This window comes from Drosophila hydei, unplaced genomic scaffold (genome assembly GCF_003285905.1).
Source record: "Drosophila hydei strain 15085-1641.00,03,60 unplaced genomic scaffold, DhydRS2 tig00000060-arrow-pilon, whole genome shotgun sequence".
NCBI lineage: Eukaryota > Metazoa > Arthropoda > Insecta > Diptera > Drosophilidae > Drosophila > Drosophila hydei.
In genome coordinates, this window is record NW_022045656.1 from 9,494,241 (window position 1) to 9,520,504 (window position 26,264).

A 26,264-nucleotide genomic window follows, 5' to 3' on the forward strand; every position below is an offset into this window, starting at 1 on the left:
ACTTGCTCCCCATTCACTCTATGGGCATTGAGCTGCTCGTCGCTTGGCATTTCAATGAACTTTGTGTGGCTGTCTGCCTTTGGGTCTGTAGCGCGTCGAGTTCGTCTACAAATTAGGCGGATTTTTCTATTTTTTTTTTTTTTGCTAACCTTGTCGATTTGTATTGGAAACCCCTACAACAACAGCAACTACAAAGATGCGACAATTGAGCTAGCTCGACTAGAAGATGCCCTGCAGCCTTCATGTTGTATAAGCTCAGCATAAATCGAACAAAGGAACGAACGAACAATTTCTATAGTCTCTCAAGACTTCTTTAGGCAAACAGCAATAAGTACAGGGTATAACTACGCCCAAGTCACATTTCGTATTTAATATTTTTGTTGTCTTTGGTTTTATTTGTTTCTTGGGTGCTTTGAAACATTTGCAATAAATAGTTTTGGCTAACGAGGGCAACTCTGGAAACGGCCCTCGTTACACACTGCTGATGACTTTTGTTGTTACATATTTTGCACATATGACTGAACCCGAATTGTCACTGTCAACAAAGCCAATGGCGAGTTAACGTTTGCCTCACAGTTTTCGCCGCGTCATCAATAATGAATTTAAGATGCGCTCCGAATTGTAGTATTTGGGCAACAAGAGATACACGTAGCCACCCTTAAGCCGTATAGCATGAAATCACAATAGAAAATCTATATTTTTACAGATTTTAATATTTTTTTGTATTCAAAAGAGAATCAAACCCTTCACGCTCCCTTTGCAGCAATCAAAGCTCAAAGGAATTGTCAACGTGCAAAGCTCTTTTGCACCTTGACAGAACTTCCGCAGCATCAATGGCAACCGCAATCCATGTGGGGATTGTCGCCACCGACGCATGCATTATATATATATATACATATATTTATGGAAAAGGGGGATGCCCGCTTATTGGCCGCTGCAGAGCGAGAGGGAGGCAGAGTGGTGGAGCTACAGAGGGAGAAAGCGGTAATTCCGGACAGTGCAGACTTTGAAGTTGGCATTGCAGAAACGCCAAAGGGTAGCATCATTCTCTTTCCGCATAAATTTTAGAATTATTGAAATTTATTGTTGAATTGCGTGTGAGGAAGGGCAGGGGATGGAGCGAGGGGTGGAGAGGTGTTTGCCTGTGGCTAATGCGACCATTCAAGAGGGTGTAATACGTCACTCCACTGATGACCCTTATTGTTTGATAATCGCATATTACGACAGCAATTTGGAGTTTTAGAAAACTAAAACGAGCTTCAGTTGCCTCCTTAAGGACTTTAAATTGTGTGAATACATTTAAAGAAATATTATACCTTAGTGTATAAAGCGCCATCTATGGTTCATGTTAATTGTACGTTCTGCGCTTGCAACTGTCATAATCCGAAACATTGATGGAACCTTAATAAAACAAAAGAAATATATATTTATATGTGCAACAGATACATAAATTATTTAATGCCATATTTAAATAAATAAAATGCAGTATATGAATGTACATTTCGCGGCAACTTAGCCTACCGATATATACATTATCGTTGCTTTTAAACTGGCGCCTACACTTATCGAAAATCATTACTGTTATGAGTATGTTAACTTAAATTTTGTGAATCAAATGATAGACTATATACATTTACTTAAAGCAAAACAATTACATACACACTTTTATTAGAATCATTTTGTAATAAACTGCAAATCCAAAATTAAATGCAGTAGCGTAAAAGCTGGTATTTTAGCTAATGTTATTTTTCTGGGTGGCCACAACTTTACATATTCAAGTGCTGTCCACTTTTGCGAAGCAATTGAGAAAGAGGAAGACAAACAGAGCAAAACTGAGCAAAGTGGAAGTTTCCACAAACAAAAATAGCTAACAAATTCGCACAGAATGCACAAAAGTGCGCCACCTTGGCAGTGTAATTGCACTTTAGCTGCCACGACAGCAGCTGAAGAAAAAGCAAAACATACTCGCGACGCTGGCAGCATAACAACAAAAACATTGATAAGGTCTGCAATGTACGCAGCATCATTATCAGCTAAACCAGCAGCAGCAGTACCACCCCCCGCCTCCCACAATATACAATGGCTGGTGCTATTGGTGATGCTCGCACTGCACACACCGCCAGCGTCGACAACCCACATCAGCGGGGAATTCCATACGGCTGACTTTTTTCAGTTCCTCATCAAATTTGGCTTTCAAAAAGCCGACCTGCCCACTCCGCGCAGTGGGCAGTCCTATGGCTATATATTTGGCAATGTGACCTCTCCGGACACATACAGTGCGCCCGTTACGCTCGCTGTGCTGGACAAGTCCATGTTTGTGGACTTTTATAGCAATCGCAGCTATCGCAATAGAGAAAGCGCCTGTTCACGCATGTTCGCACGCCTGCAAAATGTTGTCTACGATCCGGATTGCAATCCCCAGGGCAAGCGTGACTTTCTACGCCGCGTACCCTGTCCGCGGAACCAGTTGTGCATCGACGAAGATGCACCGTCGAATGTCATAAGCGGACATCAGTTCACATACGTCATAGACCTGGAGGCGGAGCCACGGTAAGTAGCCTAGATATCAGCTTTTATCAATTTTCTGATAAGCTGCCGTCGTCTATCGAGCAATAAAAATAGATATGTCCGTAGCTACTGTTCCTTTCCTTTCTTCAAGTAATTGGAATTGTTGTTTCTTCTGTTTCATATGTTTATTTGTTTACATTATTCTATATAAAACACAAAGAGTAAACTTGTTTACTGATTAGTCAGAAACCGATGATGGATCGAATTACCTGACGTTTGTCTGAACACGGCTTATCTTCTTCGCTTTTGTAGGTTTTGGTATGTGGCATTGGTGGCATGCTACCGCAATCGCACCACTTGTGAGTGGCATTCCCACGAGAACTTGGCCAGGCTGAGCAATCGGAGCAGCAGCCTGCTTGCAACTCTCCAATATGACATTAATTTGGTGAATGTGCATCCAAATAACTCCGTTGCACATCCGCTGACCTATCAGTATCCGTACGACCAGCAGAATCTGCTGGAGATGTACCTCATATTTATGTTGGTCTACATTGTGCTGCTGCCCATGCAAATCTATGCTGTGCGTCGCCAGAAACACCCGGTGACCAAGCTGTTCACGCTCAGCCTGCTCAGCGAATTTGTGAGCTTGGCTCTGATCACCGCGCACCTGATACGCTATGCCGCCAACGGTGTCGGCGAGCCCAACATGCAGGCAGCTGGCGATGTTCTGGACATTCTCAGCCGCACCACATTCATGTTGATTCTATTGCTGCTAGCCAAGGGCTGGGCGGTGACGCGACAACAAATCAGCCGCACCGGCTGGATCATATTGATGTCGATTTGGGTGCCATACTGTGCTTTCCACGTATTTCTTTACATATGGGATCGGGTGAGTTAAGAGGAATGTGTGTGGACATGCATGGTATTATTACAATGAGCTATGTTTCAGACGGAAGTCGATATTATATCCGATAGCGATGAGTACCAGAGCTGGCCAGGCTGGATTGTTTTAATACTGCGGTAAGTTGCGAATCTATTTGTGCTCATAATCAATATTATCAATCAATAATTTACACTGCTCAACCAACAGCACTTCGTTTATGATGTGGTTCCTTTATGAGCTGCGTAACACCATGAAGTATGAGCACTCCAGCAAGAAGCTGGACTTTCTATTGCATTTGGGCGCCTCCAGCTTGGTGTGGTTCATCTACTTGCCCATCGTGGCTATTGTGGCATTGCAGGTGAGTCCTATGTGGCGGTACAAGCTGCTGCAGGGCATCACAAACTCGGCCGACTGCATGGCCTACTGTGTAATGACCGGACTGTTGTGGCCCAATCGAGCCGGGCAGTATCTACTGCTGGCAGGCACCAAGTATGCGGGTAAGTGCATCACCTGGATGTTTCCCTAAAGTCAATTTAAATGTTTCTCTTACTGTCAGGCATGGATGAACTAGACGAGTTCAATGAGGCGCCACATATTGTGCGTGAACGCGAACGTCGTCGCAATTCTCCGCCAGATGATGTGTCCATAGGTACAAGCAGCGCTGGTGGAGTCAGTGTCGGCGCGGGGCGTGGCATGGTGCTGTCCACAAGCATACCGCATTCACTCAATGGCGATTTGCTCGAAGGGGAGGATCTGAATGCCGAGTTACTTACTGATCTGAACAAGAATAGTCATATTGTGGCATAGTTGATGATCAGAGATTAAAACCGAAATCATCGGCAGCAACGGGTTAATTACTAAGCTTAGTAGTCAAATGTGCTAAATGAAGAAACGCAAGAATGTTAATCATACTACACACATACCTACATTATATATTAGTACATACTATTTACTTACATACATAAATAGATGTAATCCATATAGTTTTTAGCCGCCTACAACGAAGTTAGTGAGAGTGCAAAGTGCAGCAAAGATTGTTGTGTGATTTATCTAATATGCTTACAATTAAATAATTAGTTTCGTTCGCAAATTAAGCAAGAACTTAGAAATACGCGTAGTTGGACAAAGAAAACGCTTGAGAATTATTTCATTGTGGTACCGTAAGATTACATTTTTAATTATTAATTATCATAAGCTCTATATGCATGAACGACATTATCATTGGAAGCAAACAGAAAAATGAATATTTTGATAAGAACAAATATGCAGAAGCATTAGTAAAATTAATAATAAGACAACAAAAACACTTCACAAAAACAACGACAACATAAACTTTGAAATGAAAGCGAAATAAATCAATCATTTTTCGATAAGCCTAGTGAATTATTAGGAGATTATTTTTAAAACTTATTTTTTTCTTATCTACTCTATGGAAATATTTTCCTCATATGCGATGTCCATAAGATTATTATGTTGTGGAGACGCATCATTGGCTGACTCGACAACAATTTCACTGTCGGAGGAATTATGGTTCCCATCGGAGTCGCATTCATTACGCGCCTCCCACTCCATGACGCTGCCAGAGGCCGTGTAGTCTTCGAACGGATTCGCCTCGTTCTGTTCTTGCTGCACTTCGGGCGAGTTGGCATAATAATTTGGCATCTGAGGCTGCTGCTCCAAACCATAGTCAACATGAGATTCGTCACTCGCTTCGTCGTCGTTATCATTGTCGATGTCTTGAGACATGTTTTCGACGAACTCTGTGGCTGGATCCGATTCGTACAAGTCCTGCGTTCCATCCTCTTGCATTGTCTCGAAGTACTGGGCATCCATCGCATTCGATTGGCGATGCTTGTCGATCGCTTTCTTTATAAGAAGTATCGTCTGTGGACTGAAGTACATCATATTGTATTTGCGGTCGGCGTTGCTGCCAGATCGGTACTCGGCCTGTTCAACGATGTGCATTATTTCGAACTTTGCCTCAGGTAAGAGTTCACTGAAATGCGACCGAATCGTCTGACGCTCAAGCAGGCTAACCCGATTCGTTTTGCAATCAGTTTCCTCCTCTTCGGAGGAGTCGGACAGATTCGTTTGCGAGCACAGACCTTCACTGATAATCTGAGCGTTGACAAATATCGGCAAAAGTTGCTGGCTGTAGTAGATCTTACTATCCCTTAGTTCACCACGACGAGATTTGGCCAGATCCTGCTTAAGGCAAGTGAGCGCATCGTCGAGGGCATCGATCAAGTTATCTTCCCAATCGAAGGGGGGCTTTTGACATTGGCATATGGCGTTCGCCATTTCATCACTTGCATTCTCAGCATCTTTGTTCTCCTGATCATCCGACAGTCGATTGGCTTCGTAGTCGTATGTCTCCAGGATGCGCTTTCCATGATCCTGACAATGCTTAAGTATGTTGTCCAGCCGGTTATCAAAATCATCCAGGGACTTGATGCTGTGCGTGTTCAGCGCTTCAGCTATGGGAAACCATTTTTCGTCAAAAAATGCCTGCGCATCTTGCTCCAATTGCTCCGTGGCATCCTGGAGCTTCTTTAGCCTAAAGCGACATTGACGTTTCATTATTGACTTTTCGCCCTTCTCCTTGTCATAGGGCACCTCGTCGCCTATCGGTAGCTTTTCGAGCACCTTCATGAACAGCTTTTCTAACTCCTCCCCGTCGCGATAGACAATCGAACCCGGCATATTAAATGTGAAGCAATTGCTAATTACAAGTCTGACATCATCAATTAGTTCATTCACGCTACAATAGTATCTATTCTCCACTCGCATAGCAATGGTGCCCACATCCATTGGATGCTCGATGATCGTGTAATAGCTGGGCACATTCAGTGCCTTCGTGTCCACCGGCTCCATGAAGGGCAGTGCGAACTCGTGTTGGCATAACTCTTCCAGTAGATACTTTTTCATATGATGTATCTTGTTCGTATATTGACCAGCTCTGCCCGGTGAGGGCATTACATCTGGCTGGATACGAGTTGGAAGCTTGATTCGAATCGTTAGCCCCTTTGGGTTGGGCTGCAGAACGCGAATCGAATACAATAGATCTCACTCAATGGAAGCACACATAGTGGGCCAGCCCACACTTACCATGTCGAAACAATATCAGCTAGGCAACAAGAGCAACAAAAGCAACAATAGCAACAATAGCAACAATGTGTTGTGTTCCTGACGCTTAACTGGGATGACAAGTAAAACAACGATGCAAAAAAAAATAAATTAAACCCGGGAATATTTTAGTATTTAGGGGGACTTTTTATTTTTCTTTTCTTTTTTAAAACTTATGCACGCATCATAATCGCGATCGTGATCTGATATCAATTACATATTTCGATTGCACAAATTGTGCTCTTGAGTTGTATTCATAATGTATTTGGGCTAAAGTTAACATAAAATCGCAAAATATTTGTTTATTGCACACGTTTTCTATATGCGGCAATTCAGATAAATATACACACATATATATATATATATATAGATATAGGTATTACTTAGCAACTTCTATACACATTGACGGCTTTTGAATTTAAATTGGCACTAACATTCAATTGCAAAATAACGCATACAAATATGTTTTTAAAAATAAAAAATAATCATTGACTGAAAACTAAATTCGCAATCATAACAAACGTTTTGCAACGGGAATTAAAACTAAAATTTAGCAACATCTGTTAGCAATGCTATAAATATATAGAAAACAAATAAGGTTTTGTACTTTTTTAAACAATCATATAAAAATTATTAAAATTTAGCTAACAGCTGCATATTGAATTCACATAAAAGTATTATCTAAAATATGCTGTGTTTACGCCTAGGTTAAAAGACTTGATAAAAGTTGTCGTTCCGGTTGCCAGAGACTCAATGTAAAAACAGACTAAGATGGCAAAGTAAGTTACAGTTAGAACGGATGGCATTAATTGGCTTTATGGTTGCATAGCAGCTTCCATTTAAGATCTGGACATTTAAGTTTTCTTTTTCTTTTTGGCTAAGCATGCGAGTATTTGTATTTTGTATTTTGTATTTTGTATCTTGTAGTTATTTATGCATATGGCTAATCCGTAATCTACAAGAGCATGTAGGAATGATCACGTTCCAGACGTGACTTGGCGCGCATTTGAATATTGCCAATGGGATCCGAGGGCGGCGGTATGCCATTGATCTGATGTGTGGGCTCCTTGTAGAAGAACTCTGTGCGTCCGCACTTATAGCCATAGAAGACCGAGTCATGAGAGCTACAAACATAATACGAATTTAATATGCGCAGTTATTTAATGATTCTTTGAAGTTATATATTTTACCGAAGTATCAAATCGGTGAGTTGATCACTCCGTTGCTGCAGATCGCAGTGCATGCTCTCCAGCGTATTTAGCTCCAGCGGATTCCAGGGCCCGTTGCGCTGCAGCGCATCCCACTTGGCATCGATGCACATGAAACTATAGTTGCCACAGTCGCGCTTGTCGCCTTCCACATTGACGTTGAGCGTTTGATTCAACTGAGATTCCATGTGTGGAAATTTCGCCACACAAATGTCGAACTGTAAGTCGAAACGAAACATTAGATAAGGCACTGCCCCATGAGTACCAATAGGACAACTCACCATCTTCTGGACTATGGTCTGCTGGAAGCAGGAGCCCTCTTCCATGAGCAGCAGCAATGTCATATTCTGTTGCCCGCACACATAGAGCTCCGTGCGCTGTAGTCCATCCGTTGAAGCTGTAGCTACAGCGGGCTGTGTGTTGGAGAATACAGCCAGAGCATCGACTGCATCCTCACACTTAAGCGAGCTGCGCCGCGGAAACACTTTGCTGCTGGTCAGCGGAGTCTGTATCTCAATGGGCGTGGTCTCGTTGAGCGCCAGCACAGAGAGCTTGGCCATGAGCGGCGTTAAGGGAACGCCAGCACCTCCATTACGACGCTGAGTGACGATTGTCTCCACATTGCCGCACTCACCCGCCGACTTGAGGGGCAGACACATGGCCCGCTTATCTGACGGCGTCTTTGCTTTTATATTTAGATTGCGATCTGCTGACTCAGTGGAGTCCGTGGCCGAGGTCTCGGCTGCCTGCTGTCTCATGTGCTCATCCAACTTTTGTATTTCCATGTTGAACTCCTGGAATTCGGCAACGAGCGCTGCCAGCTCTGCGGCCTGGGCGGCCTGTTCGCTGGCAACGCCCCACAGCTTGCGATACTGCTCCAGAAACTGCTGGAACAGGCTACGCGATATTTGCTGGCCATTGGCATTGAAAACCGGATAGGTGGGATCGCTAATGGTGCGCGAGCTGCTGCGTTCATCATTCTCTATGTAGTCGGGAGATACATCAGAGCTGCCCTCGGCGTGACCATTGCCATTGCGATTTTCGTCCGTCTTAAAGCCGTGCGTGATGTGACCCAACTTCTTGGAGATGGCACGCAAAGCATCCTGTAAATCGGCGGAGGATTTGCGGCGCGTTAGCTGCTTGTGCGGATTGCTGATGAAGTTCTGAAAGAACTTTTCCACATCTTGCTTGAGCGAGTTACGACGTGACGACGAAGCCGTCACTGTTGTCACCTTGCCATTTGAGTTATGCGCATCAGCATCCTCATCCTCAGGATTGGCGCATATTGACATAACATTAGCAACTGGCAGCACCTTATTCTCTGTCATAGGCGTGTTACAGACGCTTGTCCGGCCAATGAACTCGGGATAAGAGTCTGTTTCATCGAAATTGATGGAAGCAATTCCAGACTCAGGTAAATCCTTGCTGTGCAAGCTCTTCAAGCGCAGCGGCAAATGGGTTGGCCGCATTGACTTCGGCCTAGCCGCCGGCAGCACCACCGTTTCCGACGTCGACGTCGCCTGCTCCTCCTCAGGTATATGGGTAAAGATAAGCGACTTGTCGCGCTTCAGCTTACGCTTAGCATATTGGAATGGGAGTGACCCTTGACCCAACTGAGTGGTTGTCGTCTGGAGATTCTGAGCTCGCTGCGCCTCTGTTACCAACTTGCGATACTGCTGCTGCTCCACATATACGACCAGCATTTGCACACCGTGCGGTATGTGAAACTGTTGCATGTTTAGCTGCTCGGCCGTAGTGCGCACATGACGTGGATCGGTTAGCACCAGTTGCTTAGTCACCCCATCTCCTAGCTGGGAGGCAACCACTCTGAAGGCAGGACAGAGAGCTTAGCAAGGCTTTACAAGTGTTTACTGATTGTACTCACTTGTTGTGGTAGAGAATGGCGCCGCCAAGAATTCCTTTTGTTTGCTGACAGCTTTGAAGAGTCTGTATGGCCTCCAGATAGATATGGCTGGCGGTCTGTGGACAAGTGAGTTAAATGATTCATACAGTGTTTAGTAAGCATTAGGGCACTCACCTTAGGCATACGCAACTTTGGCACATTCTGGAATGTGTTGCCATTGCGTTGAAGCATAGGCAGATATGTCTCAAATATGTGATATAGCTTCTCGTTGAGATTACGGTTGTGCTGCTGGGCGGGCTGTGCGTACTGATCGTGCAGCGACTGCAAGTCGCGATGGAAGAATTTCAAAAGCGAGCTCAACAGATTCGCTCGATGCTGCAGCAATTCATCTCCAATATTGCGATCAGTGCCGACGGCCTATAGGAAGAAAGCAGAAGGCGATTAGTTCACTATGAGAAGCTCTCTGGAGTCCTGTGTTCGACATACCAAAGTGAAGCGTCCAAACTCCTTAAGCACGAATTTGCCATTCTGCAAAGCCAGGATCCGCGGCTTAAAGAAGCAATCTTTGAGGAAATACGATGTGCCCATTAACTGGCCACATAGAGCTACTTTCTGTGTGTCCGATACCCAACTGGGATGAAAGTAGAGCACCGCGGCAATGGGATCATCTGCCTCGTCTTTCAGACATTCTGTGTCGTAGACAAACACGATCATCGTCTCTCTGTGCAAATATTAAGAAAATTATTAGGCATTAATAAAAACAACTCTTACAGCCGTAGTCACTGTCATTGGCACCTGTCAAGCATGCGGCGGTGCAGTTGCCGCAGCTTTTGCTTTTGTTGCTCTTGCCGATGATGCTGCCATCGTTTGTAATTAGGCTTCCGCCACTCTTTAAACATTTTGACAGAGCACAAAAAGCAAAGACAGAGTCAGAGAGAGGGTCGAGCAATTGCTGGGTAATTCAAGCCAAAAGCTGCATCGTGGCGGCTTATCGGCTCCCGCACAACGTAGATGATAAGTCGGTCAATACACGAGTGCCACAGAAAGTCAACTGAATTGCCAGCTGGCTGGCTGATAAATATGATATGAGGTGCCAAACAGCCGCGCAGCATTGTTTGATATTCTGCTCACGCTTCTCGCAACGAGCCGAACAGGTGGGGGGCGCAGGTGACGCGAGGTGAAATTGCTGTCTACTACGCCGTCGATTTACGCTCTAACTAATAAATTAATATCAGTTTGCATGTCAAATCAAGCGTTAAATATTTGAATGCCACTAAACTGTCTTGAGGGCAACTGTAATCGATAGCAATAATAAACACAATTCAAATGTACAATGGCAAAATTGATATCGATATTTCCTTGCCAGTGGCCGTGAGAGAGAAAAACATGAAGCTTATTCTGTTTCAGCATGTTTAAGTGTATTTGAAGTTCGACATCGGTAGATTTGAATGTTTATCTGTTAGTTCTTATAGCATACTTTTAGGCATATGTCTTAATATAATGTTCTAAAGTTTTGTCATTCAAAATAACTGCACATGTACCTATAAAGATCAGCTTTAGCTTTAAACAATATATCGATATATATACTAATATGTAAAATAGTCCCTCAAACTGTCATAACAAATCCCGTCCAATACACTATATCTAAATTTAATTTTAAAAGATAGCTTAAAATTAACAAATATTACTCTAGCGCATTTTTTCCATATTTATCGAACACTATATTCAACTTTTATTAGGTAAAGCTCTATAAAAAATCGAAATCTAACCGGCTGCCACCTTTAGAAGTGTTGGACTTAAAAGGATTTCAAATATCGGTGGTTCGGGTTTGCTTTTGCTTATATATTTATACTTGGCAACATATCCATTAGGACCCGCCTCATAGGTGACCAACAAGATGCCGCCTTGATCATCGAAAGCCTGATTAAGTACACCTTTAACCTCAGGCACACCTGGTGGAATCTGTTGCACCATCTCCTCACGCCAAGTTTTGCCATCCGGATGTCGTATGCTAAACGAGCGAATCAATCGTTTAAATATATTGACTATATTTGAAAATAGGCATACCTCAACGTGTATCGATCATTGTGAGGTTCCAGCTGAAAGCCATTATCGATCATGATGCGTGGCACAATGCTCGCTGGTGCCGCAAACACCACATTGACAATTAATGCCGCAATGCACTTAAGAGATATGCACAATGCAAATTAGTATATTACACCCTGTAAGAGTTAAGATTTGCCGCTAACTCACCGCTTTTAGCATTGTATACCTATTCCACATGCCACAATGGCAACTGACTTTCTCGGCTGAAGCTTCTCATATTTTAAAGACTAAAAGCTGCGAAAACGAGTTTTGATTCGCTGTCAGCTATGAGTTAACAAAAAAACATCACAGATCTCAAATTAAAACCTAATGACGGCGTCGTATCCTCCCAACGAAGCATTATTAATTTGAATAGTGCGCGAAGCTACAAATGGATTACTCATCTTGTCAAATTGAACGCGATCTCAAGAGGTGTTCGTTAGAAACTACAATTTAATTGCTTACAGGCAATTTTTCAAATAGAGACACGTGATATTACGACCCTGGGAATGCTGCCGGATTTACTCAGCTATTTCAAGTACATAATTATCTTCGATTACTTGTTATGTCAGCGGTGTTCGGCAGGTATCTTAAGTTAGGGCTTGCAGTCTGATGTGGATAACGATACTTGGCAATATATCCATTAATGCCTGCCGATGACAGTTCCTCGGGCGTGATCTGCTGTTCCGTCATTCTCTTCAAAGCTTTGCGATAAGAAATTGATAAGACCTTTCAATTGAATTGATTGAACTCACTTGATGAGTAACCTACATAAGCTCATACTAATTATCGAAAGATTCCAATTGATTCCCTAGAAGTTATCATCTACAGTATTCGCAAGGCGCCGCAAGGTCTAAACTAACCAACAGAAATATGACCAACTGGGCATCAAATATTAAACACTTTCTATAAGAAAATCTGAAAAAAACTAAATTTTTTGTGACATCATATTTTAAGTAATACCTATTTATTAGTATAAAACCGGCTAACGCATTTAGCAACAATTTAACAAAAAAACTATCACGATTCATATAAATGTACCATAACTGATAGCATATTTGGTACACATGTACCTTCATTGCTAACATATTTGATACAAATTCCATTGAGATATGCAAACACTTAATATACTTATATCTGCTTTGATCTTGTTTATAAGATTTTATACAGTTCCACAATTTGTAGCGTGTGTACCGATGTGTATGTAATATGCATTGATTTGTAGTACCTGTTCTGAATGAGCTTTAACTGAACATTCTTTCTTATATGGCACATATACAGATACAAACATACCCTCTTGTATGCTTATCAGCAGCTTATTATTAGTTTCTTCTTGGCATAATGCAGTTCGTTTGTGTGTGTGTTGTAGAGACTGCAGCTCAAAACAAACACAGTGAAATACCCTCACATACACATAAGCCACACAAACAATTACACGTACACAAAGGCACTTGCATACCCCACGCATACCCACGCACGAAAATTTCACCGCAGTTTTTCTAATATTTCTATTTATTATTGAATGCACTTACTTTGACGTCATTTTGGATACGAAGTATTTGTGTTTATCTTTAAGTGTGATACACTTTATAAATTCAAAAGATTCATTTTAAGGTAAATAACTTTACACTTCTCATTATCGGTGTTTTTCTGCGGGGGTGGCTAGGCCGACAACTTCGATGATATATCGTTTAACATTAAGTGGGACCATGCATTCGAAAAGGTTGCGGGTATGCTAACTCTCTTCAAAATCGGTATCGATGTTGATATGTTATCGACGCATCATTGTCATCACTAGATGTATACCAAACAATCCACAGCAAAATGGCCGCCGTAGTGTAAAGAGTATAATTTTTGTAGTTCGTGTTTTTCGCTTAATTTGATAATTATTTGAACATTTTTTATGAATTTTGGTGAGTTTAGTGGCGTCTAAAGAATGCACTAAATGCATAAATATTGCAAAAAATTGCTAAATTGCGAGTTTTCTGTGTAAAATTTGTCTTTTAAATCAAAGCTAATGTGACTGCTGTTGCGTTTACTACAAAAAAAACTACAAGCCAACTCAAGCGTACCAACCCCCGCGCCGCGCCGCGTTGCGTTTACCCACACCTAGAGTCAAGCAACAAACAGGTTTTTATTGTGTACAGACGTGTGTTTTTCTCTCTTTTAATTTATGCACATACAACAACAACCAGCAGCAGCAGCACACATGTATACACACATCTAAACAAACCAAACATGAAGCAGCATAAGCTTAAAAACGAGTAATACAAGAAAATACATAAATTGTAAAAGTGCGCGAGTGTGTGTGTGACTGTGTGTATGCGTGCAACGCTGTAAACAGCGCAGCAAGTAGTAGTCGAAGGCGAAGCAGCAGCTAGCCAAGTGCTAAAGTGGTGGCCAAGCAGCCAACTCGAACAGAAGCGAAAGACTGAGATGGAGAGAGGCAGAAAGAGATAATATAAAAAACAACAAACTAAACGACTCGCTACACAGCTACAGGTGAATTTGTGGACTTGTTGCCCCTCACTCCAAACAGTGGTCGAGGCGGTGGCCCAAGTGTGAGTGTCTGGCTAAGAACTGTAAAAGGCAGCAGCAGAAAAACGAGTTAGCAGTTGTTGCTGTGAGTAGAAAATCTAATAAATTAGCAGCATAATCAATTCGCGTCGTTCTACAAACTGTGCGCCTTCAATAAGTCGAGCTCGGGAGCAAGTGGAAGTGGTAGCTTAAACGCATATCAAAAACTAACGGTAAACAATTGCTCAAATGTAAATGCAAAGAACTGTGGCAAGAAAAGTAACGCCCAAGCGAAGAGAAATAATACCCAACAACAAATTCGACTCAGAGTCAAAGTGTCAAAAACGGCAGCAGCCCAAAGTGGAACGCGCTGTGTCCCACTTAACCTCAAAAAATACAACTCCCCCCATCCCTCTCTCTTTCTTCCGCATTCACAGAGATACATAAATGCATCTGTGTGCGTGAATGCAACTGTGTAAATATGTGATATTGTTGTTTGATTTATAAACGCGTTTGAAAACTGTCAACTCGAAACAGAAAACTGAAAAAATCATAAATAGTAACTCCCACGCTCGTTTTACGCGCCATTAGCTATACTATTATTATTAATATATATATATGTTTTTTAGTGAATGAAAAACTTATCACGCCTTATACGTATTCGAAGCTCTATTTTGTTCAAACTATTAAGAGCTCATTTGTTGTTACACTTTGAATGGTAGGCGCTTCTGAATCATCTACGCTTCCGCTGAAACCAAACTGAGTATCGCTTCTTAATTAAACTGGTTTAACTACGATACACAATATACATATCTATGCATGTGTGTAACTGTGTGTGTGTGTTTGCGTGCGTGTGTGTATCTGAATCATGTAGGAGTTGGGTCCAAATCGGAAGTAAAGCAGCCAGTCCCCACGATTGTCCCATGGATAAGTGATGTGAAAAGCAAAGTGAAGACTCGAAAGTGCATTGAACTGAACTAATGATAAGAAGAAGGCACAACTAAAGCAAGTAAGAATATTGCAGTCATGTGCGACTGACGGCCGTAATACTCCTACACTGTTTAACAGGAGCGTCGAGCCAAGTTGCCAGCCGTAATTTATCGGGGTATATTTAGTTTCCCACTTTTTTACGACTTCAGTTGTGAACTTATCATTAAATGAGCTCATAAATTGTCTCAATTTTAAATATGCATAGCGAGAGGCCTTTTAGTATGCTATAACTGAGCACTATCTAAAACATTAGAATATATAAGAAAATGTGTTTTATATAAGCCCAACAATATATCAAAATTTCAAGCCTCTGCTACTTTACTATCCACAGTCAAAACTAATATGCTCTTTTCATTTAAAAAACGTAGTAGAAAAATAATAAAATATAAAGTAAGCAACTATCAACAAGACAAGAAAACGCAGCGGCAACAAAGACGCTCTTTAGCTGTATTGAATTAATCAGTTATTGGAATAAATTCAGACAGTAAACAAACTGTATTCATATATACATATGTACGTATGTATAATATATGATAACAACAAATATGAACTTTACAACACGTTCGACTTTTGTTAATTTTATTATAACTTATAACTGAAGTCAAACAAAATTAACTTTACTGCAGTATCAAGTGTATAAACTATATTAAGCCATATCCGTACTGTTTGTTTTCCGAATAAACTTTATTGCGGCTCTAGAAGCGAGTCTGTTCGATCGTCTGCCATACTATATTGAAACCAATACCAAGAAATTTAAAAAGCAAGTAGACTTATCAGTCATGAAACTAATACCAATAAATCTAAACAGAAGTTTCTTGTAAAACTAAAATATACAGAACTATACAGGGTATACCTTTGAGCAGTCATAACTTTGGCTAGAACCTGATGCTCAGTTGCTGTAGATTACAAAACAGCTAATGAAATATGCAAACTCTTAAAGATTGCAAAACAGCTTCAGAACCAGACCTGGAACCAGAAGCACAAACAGCAACAGAAACAGACATTGCCCAGTCAGTCAGTCTACGGACTCCACTGAATCTCTCTATAAGGCAAAGGCAAAGTCGCAGGTGCTAGCACCTGCTAGCTTTTGGATCTACGTATTGACTAGCTGTACGCCCACTTGCCAAACAGGTTGCATGATAGCAACAGCAGCAGCTCGGAGATCAGGTTTCCAGCGTGGACAGCTAATATATGTGTAGATATATGTGCAATCTATGAGTGCCTGGTGGTACTACATTTGGCTATATCTAATATTTATAGACAGAAATCAATTTTAATTATGGAGCACGTACTGAAAGAGCGTTCGACCGATTTATCTATTGACACGCTCACGCTTCCCACAGCAACGGCTGCAGCCATAGCCGCTGCAGACGTCAGACGTGACATACATTTCACCGTTATCTTGATCAAGCTGTTTATCTGCGCATCACAAAAGAAGAAGCACTAGAAGAAGTCAGACAAACACCCATCTGTGAATGCTTATCAGCTAGAAAAAACCGGGAAAGTGTGAAACGAGTCGAACGAGCCAGCGAGCGAGCGGCAGCTGTACTCAGACACTCAGACACATCAGCAGACTGACCGATAGATAGATGCTAACTGACATTTGAGCTTATTAATTAGTAGCATATAAATACGTAGACTCAGCATTTTGTAACTGGTCTGTCGAAAGCGGAACGCACTTCCTGGCATTGAACTAAATGTGGCTTATGAAACTCGAAGCTTAACAGAAACAAAACATTTAATACTTATTCATATATGATATATGTTTTATGTACGCATACCGAGGGCAGCTCAAGAAAATGATACATTTGAATAAGCTGTTTTCCACTGAACTAAAAATGAAGAAAGCTATCTTCTTATAGCTCTAAACTAAATAGACTCACTAATTTATTCAGCTGTACCCATTTCAGCTGTGTTGTTTTCGTTTTTATAAATATGTCAAAGCCTTTCTTTTTCCAGCAACAGATTTATTGATCGCTTCTTTTGTTTATCTATTAAAAGAATAAAACCTTGAAGCTCAATCGTTTCATACGTAAAGAAGGCAGTATTGTAACGCTTGCTTTAGATTAAGTGTAGAAATGTGTAAAAGTAGAAACAAAGCTCTTCAAATACAAATCGAGTTGAAATCTATCTTTATAAAAATCAGCTTGGGTCCGTTGATCTATTATGTTATTATTATCAGACATAGGATAAGAAAACTATCGTATATCAACTCTGCTATATCTCTTTACCCATAACTAAACCAAGCTCTCTGATTGCGATCTTTATTGTTTCATTAAGACATTCATATACAATCAGATCTTGAGCTTGATAATTTATTTATTTATTTACAAAGCATTACTAAACGTTACTTGTTATGAAACTCTCATACCGATCGCTATACTACATTTAGCTATATTTATTTAGTTTGTTCCGTTTCTCTGCTCTCTTGAGACCGAAGCGAAACTACATTTCAAGCATCCCTCGCATATAGTTTATACGATTCTTAAGGTTAATTGCGGACCCCTATATTTTTAACATTTACCGCACATATTACAAAACCGAATGGGCCAAAAGTCAGACGGGTCACTCGACCTGCCGCCGCTGGCTGCAAACCTTCAAGCTGGTAAGACGATACCAGCAGCAGACAGCACACAAATTCATTGACCAAGACAACAAGTGTGACCTTCAATTGGCCAATAAAGCAATTTATTGAAGATCATCTACCATCGCCGTCGCCCCTCGTAGGTAAAAGTTGTCCAAGTGTGACTGACGACGAGGCGTGAGAAACTGTAGCAGACTTTTCCACCTTTTCCCCTGCGATCGTCATAAAAAAAAACCTGAGGCCCACACATGGAAATTACGCGTGTGCGAGTGTGTGTGTGTGCGTGTAGGTGCGTGTGTGTGAACGTGTGATGAACAGCATTTGCAGGACGACACGTTCTGATATATTGAAAACCTCTGTCTATCTAACTGATTAGACACCAAATGCTGACAAGGAAAATCAGCGGAAAATACTGCACGTGATTTCCAACAAAAACAGGAAAAACTCACAAAACTATGAATCATACAAAATACCGCTGAGCCACAGGACACATGAAACGGTGCGTGACACTTTAAGGGGTGCACCGAAGCGAGCATTCAAATAGAGAGAGTGTGAGAGAGACAGACAGAGAGGGAGATTTATACAAAGAGAGCAGAGTGCAGTGCTGCTAAAACGGTGCTCAGCTATTTTGAAGTCGCTCTCAAACTGTACTCACGATTGTAGGCGTAAGCTGTATTGTTGTTGCCTTGCCATAGCTGCTGACGCTACTATGGCTGTTGTTGTTTTTTCCGTTTTTGTGTTTTGCTGTTCGCTCAGTTGGCAATTTTGTTGTGTTCATCAGTTTCAGTGCTCGACGAGTTGGCCTAACGTGCGGTTCGGCTTGGTCGATTTTAAAGCGTTTTCATAGAAAGTGTGAAATGTGTGTGAAGAATTTGCAAACAATCGCATTAACAAATGCGCCGAAACAAGTTTGATTGTTACACAAGTGAAATTAACGTTTCTATTTGGTAATAATATTCAACACTAGAGTGAAAACTATATAGAGTTATCTAATAATAAAAAAGAAAAATATAAATACATTTTGATAATTAGACACATGAACAGAGAGGAGAGATCTTCATACAATAATTGTTATTTAAGTTGCAAAAAGGTTGGCCACTGCGGATGTAGCTTAATTTTAAAAATAGATTATAATCGTGATGCGCGCGATTCGTTAAGGATTTAAGTGACTGAAGCTGTGTCAACTGACCTAGATGCTTATTAGAGCTATAATCAGCATCTTCGTCATACGAAACAATATATATTTTATTATCAAACACTAAAAACCTTAGTCAGAACCACTAAATTACTCGCCTATCTAAAGTATGTCATATCATATTAAAAAAAGTAGCAATGATTATAGCCTATTAGACCCATATTACAAACTACTCGACCACAAACAACAGCCAGGTGTAGTGAAATGCCAAGCATTCCACAAGAGCAAAAAAGTCTTCGAATTAACCAACAATCTTTTTCATCTCATTGCAGGTTTTGCGTTTTCTTCTTTTGAGCACATCAACTAATAGCATTGAGAAAACAACCAAAAAATAAATATATAAATAAAGAAATCAACAACAAGAGAAGAACAACTCAGTGAAAATTAGTATACGCCGCAGAAAGCTGAATGCAAGAGCTATGCTAGTAAATAAGCAGCGGCAGCAGCAACAGCAACTACAACTACAGAGGCAACTGGCACGATATGGCAGCAATCAGAATGACAAACTGCAGTGATTAAAACCAGTCAGGCCAGGCACGGCCAGCCAGCCCCATTGGCACCAGCAGCCAACCAGCTAGCCAGCCAGCCATTTAGCTAGCGAGTCACTCAGTCTGCGAGTGTAGCAGCTGCACCACCCCAAGCGAGTGGCAAACGCTGCTGAATCATCAGAATTGACTAAAAAGCCAGGCTCAACAGAATTTCAAGTGCGCTACGTCAATTGAAAAGACTTTAATTCTAGCAAGTGCTGTCAGTGCGCAGCTAAAGAACACGTCAAGAGACCTTCAGCGTACAACGTCAACAACTGTGGCAGCAACAATGCTAATTACTGACCGGAGAAGATATCCACACAGTGGCATCGTAACAGATGTCAAGTTGCGTACATGCATCTGCCTCTGCTTCTTCACTGTTGTCGGTGCTTGGATGCCCGATGTGCGGCCCGATTTACCAGCAAGTAAGTTCCAAGTTCGCCTACAGTTACATTGTAAACTGTATGCCATGTATTATTGTTGTTTATTTGTGCCACTTGTTGTTTGTTTTGCTGTTTTGTTCTTTGTTTCTTTATGTGTTCGCTCGGCCGCTCTTTTATCAGCATTCGTAACCAGCGACGGGCTGGCTGGGCTGGCTGAGCTGCTTATCGCGCTCAATTTTTCGCAATGCTTGCAACAAATTAGCGTTTCCTCTGAAGCAACTTGTAAAATGGGCCATCTCATTACGCCCAATTATTCTAATGAACTCTAATGGCTGCAAAACTTTGCAACTCAGCTGCTTTCGTTACTTAAAGTCTTTTAATTTTTGTTTAAATTTTTTAAGAACTTTCAATGTCAAAGCAAATGTTTTGTTTAAAGAAATTTTTCAATTAGAATTAGGCAGAAGTTTATTATTTGTACAATTATTGTTTCTGATTGATTAATTAGAGAAAAACTCTATTAGATTAGATTCGATTTCTTATATGTTCTTAACTTATGGCGCTATTGGAGCCAGCGAGTCTCGGGTTGCATTTGCTGCTGATCGATTAAGAACTCTTTCTTGAGCTTCCTCGCATTTACCTTCCAAGTGCTCTAACTAAGCATTTGCATTTGTGTGAATTTGTTTCGACAAATTAAATAATAAAAATTTTTAAAGGTTAGCCTCTAACTTCAGGATTTTCTATACAATTTGTAGTTAATTTCTAAATGTATACCATCAATAACTATGTAAGATAATGGAGAGCCTTAACAGATACAATTCACAATTGAAAATTGTGTATAGAGCTGAAAATATCAAACAACACATATGCTCAGATCTGTAAATTAAACATATACAGAATAATATTTTCAATTAAAATCAAAGCAAAATATATTTTAGTAGAGTAGCGAAGCTTAGGCTAACTGTGCTGGTTTCAAGTCTAGTTAGTTTAATCTTTTAGTAGGAAAACTTTAGTAGGAAATCATATAAATTCTATATTTCCTTTCGCCCTATAAATCATACTCACAATCAAATAATTCATATATTAATTGACTTTCATTTTGATTTGCAGAGCCAGACAAAGTGACGGCAAGTTTCTTTGGCAACACAACGGACTATTATAAGATTTTGGATTACAATGATGAGAGTGTGCTCGTGGGTGCCAAGTAAGTACATCGCATGCCTTATTTGCTCGACAGGTGCATATGGACTTTGAGTGCCTGAAGGTTTTCGCTCGCGCATTGCCATATACGAATTAGCAAAACAATCAATTCCTCTCTACCTGAGCTGCATGCGAAAACAAGCATTTTTTTTACTGGCACGAGCTAACTTAAATATTTATAAATAAAAATAAGCTAGAAAATTGTTCAGTTTGCGGCATAATTAACGCGCCATTGGCATTACGAGTGTTAGTTCTTATTTCTCCTAGCTACTGTTGGTGAGATATGTGTTAATTTATTAGTATACAGATATACAGATATATATATATATATATATATATATATATATATATATATATATATATATATATATATATATATATATATATATATATATATATATATATATATATATATATATATATATATATATATATATATATATATATATATATATATGTATAATATTTATACTTCTACTTGTACGTCTAGATATCCAAGTGCAAATCTTGCATTTCTCATTCGCTTTCCTGGAATCAAGTACATATACACATATCAGCAAGCAAATATGTTTATTTTCGTTTAATTCTATTCAGCATTCGCTTGAAATGAAACATGCTAAAGTGCAATTAACCAGATCCAGACAGCCAACTGTACGAAATTACAAACAAAAGCAACAGATTTATATAAATACAAATAATTTTGATTAATTATGATGGGGGTAATTAAAGAGCTTAAGTTTAGTAGTATGCTTAAAGCGTACATATAATTCAATTAGTCACCTTTAATAAAAGCTTTTTACTACTAAAAATATGGATTTCAAAGACAAGGTATACATTAATCTTAGTTTCAAATAGCGCCAAGGCTAAACATATTTTAGGAAATGAAAATGAATTTCTGCCCGGCTAAAAACAGAAACAAGTTCCAGGCTTTGTCTTTAAATTAGCTATAAACTAGAAATATAGCATGAATATAAATGAAATGATGACAATTAAAACGCAATTGCATATTTAAGTACTTGATTCAACGTTTCTGAGTTCTAATTATTTGCGAAAACAACCTTGGCAAACTGATGTTCACTTGGCTTGGCTGCGTGTCTGTGTGTGTGGCTCATTTATTTTGGCTTGCTTGGCAATTAGCTAAATTAGCAGGCTGCACACATACGTGACACGACGGGCAGGCGTGGCAATTAAGTAAATAATTTGATTATCGTCTTTGCAGGGACGTCATCTACAATATCACGCTGCGGGGACTGAAGGAGAACAGCCGGCTAGAGTGGCGCAGCTCGGGTGCCGATCGTGAGCTGTGCATGCTGAAAGGCAAACACGAATGGGACTGTCACAACTATTTGCGGGTCTTCGCCCGACTACCCAATGGTCAAATTCTGCTCTGTGGCACCAATTCGTACAAGCCGCGTTGTCGTCACTACACCACCGTGGATCAGGCGGCAGAAGTAACTGATGCGAGTGCCAGCGCGGCCAGCGGCAACAGCATGTTGTACGAGATGACGCGAGATGTGGAGGCCCAGGGTCTCTGTCCGTACAGTCCCGCTCACAACAGCACCTATGTGTTTGCCGACGGGCAGCTGTATAGCGCCACTGTTGCTGATTTCTCTGGCGGGGATCCTTTGATCTATCGCGAGAATCTGCGCACCGAGCAGTATGATCTCAAGCAGCTCAATCAGCCAGACTTCGTGGGCGCCATTGAACGCAATGGCTACGTGCTGTTCTTCTTCCGTGAACTCTCCATGGAGTTTATGAACTTCGGCAAAGCGGTCTATTCTCGTGTGGGTCGTGTCTGCAAGAACGATCGCGGCGGACCCTACAATCATGCCAAAAGCTGGACGTCATTCCTTAAAACTCGCCTCAACTGCTCGGTACCTGGAGAGTTTCCATTCTACTTTGATGAGATACGTAAGTGCCGATATGCTAATACACCCACTCTTGACAAATTGATATGACATCATTATTTGAATCTCATTATATTTACCCAAACAGAGGCTATAAGTCCGGTTGTGGACAGCGGCCCCAATGCGTTGGTTTACGCAGTGTTTACCACGCCGGTGAACGCCATATCTGGCTCGGCGGTGTGTGCCTATCGCGTGGATGACATATTGGCTGCCTTTGATGGGGCCTTTAAGTCACAAAAGGACTCACAATCACACTGGCTGCCCGTGGAACAATTACAGGTGCCCAAACCGCGTCCCGGCCAGTGTGTGGATGACTCTCGCACTCTGACAAGTATTGCAGTGAACTTCATAAAGAATCATCCACTGATGGAGAGCGCTGTGCCTGCAATGCATGGCCGCCCACTGCTAACCAAGGTTAATCTGCATCATCGGCTCACGGCTATTGCGGTGGATCCGCATGTGCGTGCGCTGAATGGCAACCACTATGATGTTATCTACAGTGGCACCGATGACGGCAAAGTGACCAAGTTCATCACCTTGACAACCCATCAGAACACCAGCATCGCTCGCTTGCGTACAGTGGTCATCTCTGAAATGCAGGTCTTGCCACTGGGCACACCTGTCCGCGAGTTGGTTATCTCTTCCAAAAAGAACACGCTCGTCGTGGTCAGCGATGGACGACTGGTAACGGTGCCACTGCATCACTGCTCATTGATTGTAGACTGCCTGGGCTGCCTCAGCCTACAGGACCCTAACTGTGCCTGGGATCTGCAGACTCACGAGTGCAAGAATCTGCTCGCAAGCCAACACAAGTTCGGCACCAAAACCTATTTGCAAAGTCTGAATACGACCAAAAAGGCAGCAGCGTATTTGTGTCCGAAAACTGCCGCAGATCCCGTTATTGTTACCATGGCCCCATCGCAAATGGAAGAGGTGCAGAAGCTCCACTATGCCAGTGTGAATGGTGCACCAGCAGAGGTACAGCCAAGCCAAGAACAGCAGCCAACAGGCAACGGTGCCGACTTTGCACTTAATGACTATATTGATGAGAACAAAATACCGCAGGCTTCCGTGGATCCGGAACAAGTTATGACCAACCTGCATGGTAAGTGAGCCAGTCACACTTTGTCCTCCGTTATCTAACTTAGCTAACTCTTTGCAGATCCCCAGAAATCGATAGCAGTTGTCAATGAATTACAGAAGGCTTCGGCCTTTACAAGCAACACAATTTTTATCATTGCAGTAGTGTCGTTTATGGCATTCTTTTTGGGTGGCATGGTGGGCATCAAAATAAAGCAGTGGTGCAATCAAAATCGACTAGATGCCAGTCTCCACAATCACTTTGGCAAACCCATGTAAGAACTAAATATAGACTCACAGACTATCTGCGCAGACTAACCTATTCCATTTCTGCTTCTTTTTTATCGCAGTCAATTCAAGCATCAGAACAGCGGCAAGGACATTAATTTGCTAATCAATTCGAATCCATATACCACGACACAGAAAACACCGAATCTGGATCTTGAAAAAGATCGCAGTCACGAATGCAAAAATTCTACAGAACATTTGGAAAAGGAGCTGCCTTGCAAAACGTCCACTCTGACAAAAGTGAAGCGCACTTATATATGAGTTGGGAAACATCATCAGTTTTTTTGATGGCCAGTTTACCACAAAATTAGTCGAATTTTCGTTGTTTATGTTGATGTTAGTTGTAGTAACCCTAACCCCGCCCCGATTGGACGTATCAACAGTTTTTTATTGACGCGTTTGAAACGCGTCTTGGCGCATCCGAAACTGTTGTGCTTATGTTTAGTTACTTTTTTTGTCAAGATTTAGTTTAATTTATCACTTAAGCGTAGCGTCGTGCGCTACAAGTAAAGTAAAGGCATTGCCTGAATGCGAGGCGGCGGCACGTCTGTTTATGTTTATTTGATAGTATAATTTGTAAGTGCAAAACGTAGAGCTTAAACAATTGCATATCAACATGTAGAAAACAGAATCGGGCTACACAAAAATTGGCTATTATGTTTTATTGAACAAAAGTTTTTGGTCATGCCCAGAAATATTGAACCCACCCATGAATCAAATATTTTTCTCGAAATTCAGACGATTATATTCTGTACAAGTATTTTGTTAGACTGAAAGTTTTTCTATTTTCTTTATAGTTTTTCTATGCGCATGCAACAATATGCTATTTAATTATAAACTTTCTGTTTTTGTGGCTAAGCAATGCAATATAAATTGTATCTAATATAAAACTCAATAAGGAATTGAATATAAGGAAATATATTTTTGTAATATTATATAATACGATCTAGATTTAAGCAATCTAAAATGATGTATTAACGTTTAGTTCTGCGGTTAAACATAAATGAGGCTGTTTCGTACGAACTGAGATCCCTTTAAACAGCAGCCCTTAATAAAGATGGAAATAACGCACAAATAATTATAAAACACGCCTTAAAAACAAGAAAAATTAAAAAAAAAATAACAATCAATTTATATGCCTATATTTAGGCCTTAAATGTAAAGTAAATATTTAAACTAAGCATTAAAATAAATTTATACTTGCTTGCATGTATTTTAAAGCAGAATCAGCATTTTATATGTTTATGTTTATCGTTTAAGATGTTGTCCGTCCGTAACAAATTCGAATTTTTTATAAATAATAACTATAATATATTTTTATATGTAATTGTATCTAAAATGTTTAATATCTAAGTACAATTTTAAGCATAATGCGGAATCCGAAAGCAATTTTACACAGAAAAAATTTATTAATCAGCAAAAAAAAAGTATATCTTTACAGATATATTTAACAAAATATCAAGAAACAGGAAATGGTTGTGCTCGATGACTCGGAAAATACATACAATTTTTTATAATCTTATCACAATCGAGCAATACCACGTCCTGAAATTCTCTTATTGTGATAGATTTTATTGAAATTTTAAATGAAAAAAAAAAGAAAACAAAAATGCCTTTTAAGTTGAAAAACAATAATATATGTGAAACGGAGTCTCTCTGCAGGCATTTATTTTCGATTGAACAAAAGTCGATATAAATTTTATAAAATATGTGTATTGTACTTGATATATTGTTGTAAAGGCATTCAATGAGCTATGCTAAATTTAATAAAGTCGTCATTTTTAATACAATATTCAATGCTTATTTTTTATTGGCTATTTATCTACGTTAGTTTTGATTGGGTTATATATCTACTCTGTTAGATATGCGTTGCAATTAACATTCTGTTAAGAAAAAATTACTCAATAGGTATGTTGTTTAAA

At 40.5% G+C, this 26,264-nt stretch overlaps 4 protein-coding genes across 7 annotated transcripts; 2 read left to right on the forward strand and 2 right to left on the reverse strand.

Annotated features, from left to right (window-relative positions):
* Positions 1–1,619: 1,619 nt before the first annotated feature.
* On the forward strand, positions 1,620–4,735 carry LOC111601276. The gene is made up of 5 exons (XM_023317793.2): positions 1,620–2,550; positions 2,821–3,397; positions 3,458–3,528; positions 3,599–3,888; positions 3,948–4,735. Exons 1-5 carry the CDS (start codon positions 1,886–1,888, stop codon positions 4,196–4,198), a joined length of 1,854 nt encoding a protein of 617 aa, XP_023173561.2. The 5' UTR covers positions 1,620–1,885; the 3' UTR covers positions 4,199–4,735.
* A 78-nt stretch (positions 4,736–4,813) lies between these two features.
* Positions 4,814–6,587, reverse strand: LOC111601277. The gene is made up of 2 exons (XM_023317794.2): positions 6,500–6,587; positions 4,814–6,427 (listed from the first exon to the last, which is right to left on the reverse strand). Exons 1-2 carry the CDS (start codon positions 6,500–6,502, stop codon positions 4,814–4,816), a joined length of 1,617 nt encoding a protein of 538 aa, XP_023173562.2. The 5' UTR covers positions 6,503–6,587.
* Positions 6,588–7,119: 532 nt separating this feature from the next.
* On the reverse strand, positions 7,120–13,467 carry LOC111601274. Of its 2 annotated transcripts, none has more exons than XM_023317788.2 (7): positions 13,207–13,467; positions 10,076–10,310; positions 9,764–10,006; positions 9,611–9,705; positions 8,007–9,552; positions 7,708–7,943; positions 7,120–7,641 (listed from the first exon to the last, which is right to left on the reverse strand). In XM_023317788.2, the coding sequence occupies exons 1-7, from the start codon at positions 13,215–13,217 to the stop codon at positions 7,473–7,475; spliced, it is 2,535 nt and encodes an 844-aa protein (XP_023173556.2). In that variant the 5' UTR covers positions 13,218–13,467; the 3' UTR covers positions 7,120–7,472. The 2 variants fall into 2 exon arrangements, with proteins under 2 accessions (XP_023173556.2, XP_023173555.2); XM_023317787.2 differs by lacking the exon at positions 13,207–13,467 and adding an exon at positions 10,385–10,643.
* A 91-nt stretch (positions 13,468–13,558) lies between these two features.
* LOC111601275 (semaphorin-1A) lies at positions 13,559–25,171 on the forward strand. Of its 3 annotated transcripts, none has more exons than XM_023317791.2 (7): positions 13,559–13,587; positions 19,233–19,912; positions 20,978–21,071; positions 22,287–22,978; positions 23,063–24,079; positions 24,137–24,329; positions 24,405–25,171. In XM_023317791.2, the coding sequence occupies exons 2-7, from the start codon at positions 19,777–19,779 to the stop codon at positions 24,601–24,603; spliced, it is 2,331 nt and encodes a 776-aa protein (XP_023173559.2). In that variant the 5' UTR covers positions 13,559–13,587; positions 19,233–19,776; the 3' UTR covers positions 24,604–25,171. The 3 variants fall into 3 exon arrangements, with proteins under 3 accessions (XP_023173559.2, XP_023173560.2, XP_023173558.2); XM_023317792.2 differs by lacking the exon at positions 13,559–13,587 and adding an exon at positions 14,350–14,424; XM_023317790.2 differs by lacking the exon at positions 13,559–13,587 and adding an exon at positions 18,568–18,712.
* Positions 25,172–26,264: the final 1,093 nt, after the last annotated feature.

Coding starts and splice junctions, on each gene's coding strand:
- LOC111601275 (XM_023317791.2), top strand. CDS start 19,777: ATGCTAATTACTGACCGGAGAAGATATCCACACAGTGGCATCGTAACA. Junction 22,979..23,062: donor ATTCTACTTTGATGAGATAC/GTAAGTGCCGAT, acceptor TTACCCAAACAG/AGGCTATAAGTCCGGTTGTG. Junction 24,330..24,404: donor AATCACTTTGGCAAACCCAT/GTAAGAACTAAA, acceptor TTTTTATCGCAG/TCAATTCAAGCATCAGAACA.
- LOC111601276 (XM_023317793.2), top strand. CDS start 1,886: ATGCACAAAAGTGCGCCACCTTGGCAGTGTAATTGCACTTTAGCTGCC. Junction 2,551..2,820: donor GACCTGGAGGCGGAGCCACG/GTAAGTAGCCTA, acceptor TCGCTTTTGTAG/GTTTTGGTATGTGGCATTGG. Junction 3,398..3,457: donor TTCTTTACATATGGGATCGG/GTGAGTTAAGAG, acceptor GCTATGTTTCAG/ACGGAAGTCGATATTATATC.
- LOC111601274 (XM_023317787.2), bottom strand. CDS start 10,488: ATGTTTAAAGAGTGGCGGAAGCCTAATTACAAACGATGGCAGCATCAT. Junction 9,706..9,763: donor CAAAGTTGCGTATGCCTAAG/GTGAGTGCCCTA, acceptor ACTTGTCCACAG/ACCGCCAGCCATATCTATCT. Junction 7,642..7,707: donor CTCACCGATTTGATACTTCG/GTAAAATATATA, acceptor TTATGTTTGTAG/CTCTCATGACTCGGTCTTCT.